General features: G+C 51.7%; 1 protein-coding gene across 9 annotated transcripts in view; it reads left to right on the top strand.

The window, feature by feature from the left end:
- LOC124008833 (phosphatidylinositol-binding clathrin assembly protein-like) overlaps positions 1–7,500 on the top strand; it is a 92,906-nt gene that overhangs the window by 73,012 nt on the left and 12,394 nt on the right. For 7 of the 9 annotated variants that reach the window (XM_046320411.1, XM_046320409.1, XM_046320407.1 and 4 more), the window contains 3 exons: positions 1,119–1,286; positions 2,699–2,729; positions 4,932–5,094. In XM_046320411.1, coding sequence (XP_046176367.1) covers positions 1,119–1,286; positions 2,699–2,729; positions 4,932–5,094 — 362 coding nt within the window. The remainder of the gene's footprint in view (positions 1–1,118; positions 1,287–2,698; positions 2,730–4,931; positions 5,095–7,500) is intronic. The other 2 variants (XM_046320414.1, XM_046320410.1) reach the window with 1 other exon arrangement.

Below are 7,500 nucleotides of genomic sequence, written 5' to 3'. Positions count from 1 at the left end.
GTCTCTCTCGGTCTCTGTCTCTCTCGGTCTCTGTCTCTCTCCGGTCTCTGTCTCTCTCGGTCTCTGTCTCTCTCCGTCTCTGTCTCTCTCGGTCTCTGTCTCTCTCGGTCTCTGTCTCTCTCTCTGTCTCTCTCTCTCTCGGTCTCTGTCTCTCTCGGTCTCTGTCTCTCTCGGTCTCTGTCTCTCTCTGTCTCTGTCTCTCTCCGTCTCTGTCTCTCTCGGTCTCTCTGCTTATAGTAATATAATTTAACGTTTACACCGTGAATTACTTGATTTCTCATTGACTCTCACTGCTGTATAACTAATCAACCCTGTATACATTACTACAGTACAGGTGTGTGTTGCGGGCGTCGCTAGCCTGCCCTCTTGACTGCTAGAATACACAGCCGCAATCAGCGTAATGACTTCACAACATGCCAACCACAAGAACATAAATCTATCATAACACAGCTGCTGGGCCTAGAAATAGGATACATAGAAAGGATAAAAAGCTACTGTTTTCATACAGAAACAGAGTTAATAGAATCCATCTGGGTAATGACTCCACAACAACGAGCACATTAAAATTCATCAGCACACAAAAATAGCTTGCCTACTCAGGCTAGAAATAGATTTGAAAAAAATAAATAAGAATTATTGTGACTGACTAGAAACGGTAGAACTAAATGGGTTACACTTCTACTGTTTTAGTCTAGAAATGTAATGAATAGAATCGATCAGCGTAATGACTCAATAACAGAAATCCATCATCACTCAAATACAGCTACCGCCCCTGAGGCTGAATCCTAGAAATACAATGAATAGACACAGTGACCGAAGCCCCAAGCATAGAAATAAAGGAAAGGAACACAGCCTTTTGACTTCATGACTCTCATGATGTCCCACAACCTGATCCTGCCTGCCCCCAACACCCCCTCCCCCCCCCAAGTCATTTCTCTCTCTCACTTGAGTCAAATCTGTCCTGCATGCTGTGCTTTTCTTTTAACCTCATAGCCCATCTGTGTGTGAGTTCGTAGCCTACGCTTTGTGTAATGCTGATATCCTTGTGTATGTATCATGTACCTGCTTGGCTTTGTGTGTGTGTGTGTTGTATTAACTGGTGTCTCTGTGTCCTCCAGGGTTTGATGCTCTTGGGGACCTGCTGAAGCCCACAGTGTCCAACCATAACCAGGCTCCCCCCATGGCCCTCCACCACCCCCACCCAAGTCACCCCCATCCAGGATACCACCCAGGGGGCAAACTGCTGGCCAACGACCTGGACTCCTCTCTCGCCAACCTCGTTGGCAGTGAGTACTATACAGAGACACACTCTTCTTTTGTGTCCTCATCTGTCTCCTTGTGTCTCTCTCTTTGTGCTGACTCCATGTCTCTCTCCTTTCCCCCTCTCTCCTCTACCCCTCTCTCCTCTCCTCCTTGGTCTACCCCTCTCTCCTCTACCCCTCTCTCCTCTACCCCTCTCTCCTCTACCCCTCTCTCCTCTACCCCTCTCTCCTCTACCCCTCTCTCCTCTACCCCTCTCTCCTCTACCCCTCTCTCCTCTACCCCTCTCTCCTCTACCCCTCTCTCCTTTACCCCTCTCTCCTTTACCCCTCTCTCCTTTCCCCCTCTCCTTTCCCCCTCTCTCCTCTACCCCTCTCTCCTTTCCTGTCTTCTTTCCCCCTCTCTCCTTTCCCCCTCTCTCCTTTCCCCCTCTCTCCACTACCCCTCTCTCCACTACCCCTCTACCCCTCTCTCCACCCCTCTCTCCACTACCCCTCTCTCCTTTCCCCCTCTCTCCACTACCCCTCTCTCCACTCCCCCTCTCCACTACCCCTCTCTCCACTACCCCTCTCTCCTCTACCCCTCTCTCCTCTACCCCTCTCTCCTCTACCCCTCTCTCCTTTCCCCCTCTCTCCTTTCCCCCTCTCTCCTTTCCCCCTCTCTCCTTTCCCCCTCTCCTTTCCCCCTTCTCCCCTCTACCCCTCTCTCCACTACTCTCTCTCCACTACCCCTCTCTCCACTACCCCTCTCTCCACTACCCCTCTCTCCACTACCCCTCTCTCCACTACCCCTCTCTCCACTACCCCTCTCTCCACTACCCTCTCTCCTCTACCCCTCTCTCCTTTCCCCCTCTCTCCTTTCCCCCTCTCTCCTTTCCCCCTCCTCTACCCCTCTCCTTTCCCCCTCTCTCCTTTCCCCCTCTCTCCACTACCCCTCTCTCCACTCCCCCTCTCCACTCCCTCTCTCCTTTCCCCCTCTCTCCACTACCCCTCTCTCCACTCCCCCTTCCCCCTCTCTCCTCTCCTTTCCCCCTCTCCACTACCCCTCTCTCCACTACCCCTCTCTCCACTACCCCTCTCTCCACTACCCCTCTCTCCACTACCCCTCTCTCCACTACCCCTCTCTCCTTTCACCCCTCTCTCCTTTCACCCCTCTCTCCTCTCCCACTCTGTTCTCTCCCCCTCTTCTTTCCCTCTTGGTCCATTGGATTACCTAATGGTAGGGATTGGCCCTAGTAGCTATCAGAAGTTTGGGCAGACAGCGAGAGGACAGGCAGTGAGAGGGAACCCAGTAGGGAGCCACTGATCACAAGCCGCTACTCTTACTGTAAACAGTATTTAGGAGCCTTCACTACTCCCCAGGGCTGGCTGGCTTTCTGTCTGTCTGGCTTAGATTCTCTCTTTAAATACACCTCACCCATCTCTCTCTCTCTCCTCAGATCTGCAGTTCGGAGGAGCCCCAGCCAAGAAGTAAGTGTGTGTGGATGTGATGTAGAGCCAGACTACTGCAGCGTTTTCCCTAGACAATAGAGGGCTATGGCAGTCTGCCATCCTACTGTACTCCAGTCCCAGGCAGGCAGTGCTGATAACACACAGTAGACTGCTTCTCGACATAAAACACACAACTAAAATAAGTGATAGTCTTGGCCTCCTGAGTGGCGCAGTGGTCTAAGGCGCTGCATCGCGGTCATTGAGCCTTCACTACAGCCCCGGGTTCGATCCCAGTCTGTGTCACAGCCGGCCGTGACCGGGAGACCCATGAGGCGGTGTACAATTGGCCCAGCATCGTCCAGGTTAGGGGAGGGTTTGGCCCAGCGTCGTCCGGGTTAGGGGAGGGTTTGGCCCAGCGTCGTCCGGGTTAGGAGAGGGTTTGGCCCAGCGTCGTCCGGGTTAGGGGAGGGTTTAGCCCAGCGTCGTCCGGGTTAGGGGAGGGTTTGGCCCAGCGTCGTCCGGGTTAGGGGAGGGTTTGGCCCAGCGTCGTCCGGGTTAGGGGAGGGTTTGGCCCAGCGTCGTCCGGGTTAGGGGAGGGTTTGGCCCAGCGTCGTCCGGGTTAGGAGAGGGTTTGGCCCAGCGTCGTCCGGGTTAGGAGAGGGTTTGACCGACCAGGATGTCCTTGTCCCATCACACTCTAGCGACTCCTTGTGGTGGGCCGGTCGCCTGCAAGCTGATTTCGGTCGCCAGATGTACGGTGTTTCCACCGACACATTGGTGCGACTGGCTTCCAGGTTAAGCGAGCAGTGCGGCTTGGCGGGGTCGTGTTTAGGAGGACGCATGGCTCTCGACCTTCACCTCTCCCGAGTCCGTAGGGGACAAGTCTGTAAACTAAGACTCCTGGTCACAAGACTGTAACTACCAATTGGATTTCACAAAATTGAGGAGGAAAAGGGGATAGAAGGTACACCAAGAAAAGCCACTAAAATAGTCTGAACATCTGAGTGTTTTTCATTACAAAACCATCATGTGGTAGAAACATAGCGTTAATCAACACTCTGGATAGTTTGCTACGTAGCATGTAAATGTAGTTTTGGGACAGACCACTGCAGTGTTTTCCCGAGACGGACTGCCATCCCACTGACCTGTGTTAGGACCCGCCCATCTCCAGAGCTTCTGTGCTACTCGGATACGTTGGAAACTAAACAGAAACTAAAGCAGCTTGTCCGTCAGCGACGACACAGTGAGACCTAGTGAAGAGCTTTGTCCCTCAGACGACACAGTGAGACCTAGTGAAGAGCTTTACCCCTCAGACGACACAGTGAGACCTAGTGAAGAGCTTTGTCCCTCAGACGACACAGTGAGACCTAGTGAAGAGCTTTGTCCCTCAGACGACACAGTGAGACCTAGTGAAGAGCTTTGTCCCTCAGACGACACAGTGAGACCTAGTGAAGAGCTTTGCCCCTCAGACGACACAGTGAGACCTAGTGAAGAGCTTTACCCCTCAGACGACACAGTGAGATCTAGTGAAGAGCTTTACCCCTCAGACGACACAGTGAGACCTAGTGAAGAGCTTTGCCCCTCAGACGACACAGTGAGACCTAGTGAAGAGCTTTACCCCTCAGACGACACAGTGAGATCTAGTGAAGAGCTTTACCCCTCAGACGACACAGTGAGACCTAGTGAAGAGCTTTACCCCTCAGACGACACAGTGAGATCTAGTGAAGAGCTTTACCCCTCAGACGACACAGTGAGACCTAGTGAAGAGCTTTGTCCCTCAGACGACACAGTGAGACCTAGTGAAGAGCTTTGTCCCTCAGACGACACAGTGAGACCTAGTGAAGAGCTTTACCCCTCAGACGACACAGTGAGACCTAGTGAAGAGCTTTGTCCCTCAGACGACACAGTGAGACCTAGTGAAGAGCTTTGTCCCTCAGACGACACAGTGAGACCTAGTGAAGTGCTTTGTCCCTCAGAGCAACACAGTGAGACCTAGTGAAGCGCTTTACCCCTCAGACGACACAGTGAGACCTAGTGAAGAGCTTTGCCCCTCAGACGACACAGTGAGACCTAGTGAAGAGCTTTGCCCCTCAGACGACACAGTGAGACCTAGTGAAGAGCTTTAGCTGCAATATATTACCGACGTTATTAGACATGCCTTTATATCTGTTGGCGTCAGATTGTCACAAATATGATATAGTGACAGGTGATTAACGAGTGTGGTGTTTTTGCACGGTGCATTTTGTCTCTGTGTGCCCCGGTGTTCAGGCCAGACATGCAGTGGAGCCAGTCTGGAGAGAAGAGACTAACTGGGGGACACAACTGGCAGAGCAAGACCATGACCAGCACCACGGCCTGGAACCCTGTTCCCATGGCCCCCGCACCCATGCCTGTACAACACCTGGTGAGTGGTTGTGTCTCTGTCTCTCACCGGAGAAGCAGGTGATGTTATTTTTGTCAATAACAGCCCGTCCAGCTGCAGTAGATGGACTCTAGCCAAGACTGTGATTGCTGTGCTTTGAGCGTGTGTGCTAGGATTTCCGTTAGCCGGTAATAGCTTGCTTTTGCCCCCCCCCCACACCAAAACACAAATGTGTTAACTACCACTACCCAATTGTCCAATAAAAATAAAATAATCCCATTGTAAAATAATGCTTTTTTTTGCCTTTATCATAGAAGGAAATACCAGTCGATGTATATTCATTTGACCAGTTATGCTATAGGGGCATTTGCATACATTTTGTGGAATTAAATTGCCTTCTGGGTATTTTCGTGAGTCGTTATGTTCATCACACACACTCGGCGTACAGACACAGAGCCGATGAACGCAAATCTGTCAGACCGCGTGACAGCTGCTGGCTCCTCAAACACCTCATTCATTACTGCTGGACTGAAACATGCTTTCATTTCAACAATAAATGCAATCGTGTGTTTAAAAACAGTTTTGATGGCCACGGTTTTTTTAATAATAGATTTTTGGACTGATAATTGAAGTGTGTTTCCAAGGCAATGGTAGGCAGGCTTCAGCGCATCGTACACACACCACGTTGCAATGAGCTGGAGGCACGATGCATTTTAAAAACGATCCAAACATTTTACTTCGTGTTAATGAGGCAAATCTAACCTTTAGAAAGTGGAGAGCCAATTATTTTATGAAGACTACTGGTTTCAAAGGCATATGGAAGTCTATTTCTCTCATGTTGTACTTTCTTTCATTGTCCAGTAGCCAAACGCACACTTATAGTCTTATTAGCAACCCATGCTAGTTGTTAGCAACCCATGCTAGTTGTTAGCAACCCATGCTAGTTGTTAGCAACCCATGCTAGTTGTTAGCAACCCATGCTAGTTGTTAGTAACCCATGCTAGTTGTTAGCAACCCATGCTAGTTGTTACGTCTTTCGATCTCTCGTCTTTCAAAATTTGTAATGAATATTTTAATCTGAAAATGCATGTGCGCTTTTGACAATTTGTGTTTTCGCGCTAATTGCTTTGTGAAATGAATTCTGGCACATAGCCTTGTGCACGTTGCTGGGCTTATAACAGAGAACGAGCAATGAGCCAGATATATTTCACCGGGTGTATAAATGTGAAGCATCTGGTTGGAGTTTTCACTCACTACCAAATATGGTAATGAGAGGAAGCTCAGTGGCCGGCAGTGGGAGAAGATGTAGCGAGGTGAATTTTGGCCGACATTCTGATAATTTTCGCCTCAATAAAACCTTTGATCTCAATACAGTTCTGTTTCCTAAACTAGACTCTGTTTCTTACAGAGTGGGCTATGTTTTTTGTAGACTTAAACGTTTCTATTACGTGACATATTGGATTGACATAGGCTGGTGATTTTGCTGTTCCTTACTGCATTTTCCTAACGGAAACCCAAGTGCTTGCCAAGACTGAGTGCTGAGCTTGCCAATGGAAATCTGTCACTAACCCCTTGCTTCCTTTCTTCCTCTCTCTCCCTGTCTCTCTCTCTCCCTGTCTCTCTCTCTCCCTGTCTCTCTCTCTCTCCCCCCCGTCTCTCTCTCCCCTGTCTCTCCCCCCGTCTCTCCCCCCTGTCTCTCCCCCCCCCCTGTCTCTCCCCCTGTCTCTCCCCCTGTCTCTCCCCCCTGTCTCTCCCCCTGTCTCTCCCCCTGTCTCTCCCCCCTGTCTCTCCCCCCTGTCTCTCCCCCTGTCTCTCCCCCTGTCTCTCCCCCCTGTCTCTCTCCCCCTGTCTCTCTCCCCCTGTCTCTCTCCCCCCCCTGTCTCTCTCCCCCTGTCTCTCTCCCCCTGTCTCTCTCCCCCTGTCTCTCTCCCCCTGTCTCTCTCCCCCTGTCTCTCTCCCCCTGTCTCTCTCCCCCTGTCTCTCTCCCCCTGTCTCTCTCCCCTGTCTCTCTCCCCCTGTCTCTCTCCCCCTGTCTCTCTCCCCCTGTCTCTCTCTCCCCCTGTCTCTCTCTCCCCCTGTCTCTCTCTCCCCCTGTCTCTCTCTCCCCCTGTCTCTCTGTCTCCCCCTCTCTCTCTCTCCCCCTGTCTCTCTCTCCCCCTGTCTCTCTCTCCCCCTGTCTCTCTCTCCCCCTGTCTCTCTCTCCCCCTCTCTCTCTCTCCCCCTGTCTCTCTCTCCCCCTGTCTCTCTCTCCCCCTGTCTCTCTCTCCCCCTGTCTCTCTCTCCCCCTGTCTCTCTCCCCCCTGTCTCTCTCTCCCCCTGTCTCTCTCTCCCCCTGTCTCTGTCTCCCCCCTGTCTCCCCCCTGTCTCTCCCCCTGTCTCCCCCCCTGTCTCTCCCCCTGTCTCCCCCTGTCTCTCCCCCTGTCTCCCCCTGTCTCTCCCCCCTGTCTC

The sequence above is a fragment of the Oncorhynchus gorbuscha genome, linkage group LG21 (assembly GCF_021184085.1).
Source record: "Oncorhynchus gorbuscha isolate QuinsamMale2020 ecotype Even-year linkage group LG21, OgorEven_v1.0, whole genome shotgun sequence".
In the NCBI taxonomy this organism is placed as follows: domain Eukaryota; kingdom Metazoa; phylum Chordata; class Actinopteri; order Salmoniformes; family Salmonidae; genus Oncorhynchus; species Oncorhynchus gorbuscha.
The sequence above is the reverse complement of the archived record's forward strand: the minus strand, read 5'-3'. Positions and strand labels throughout refer to the sequence as shown.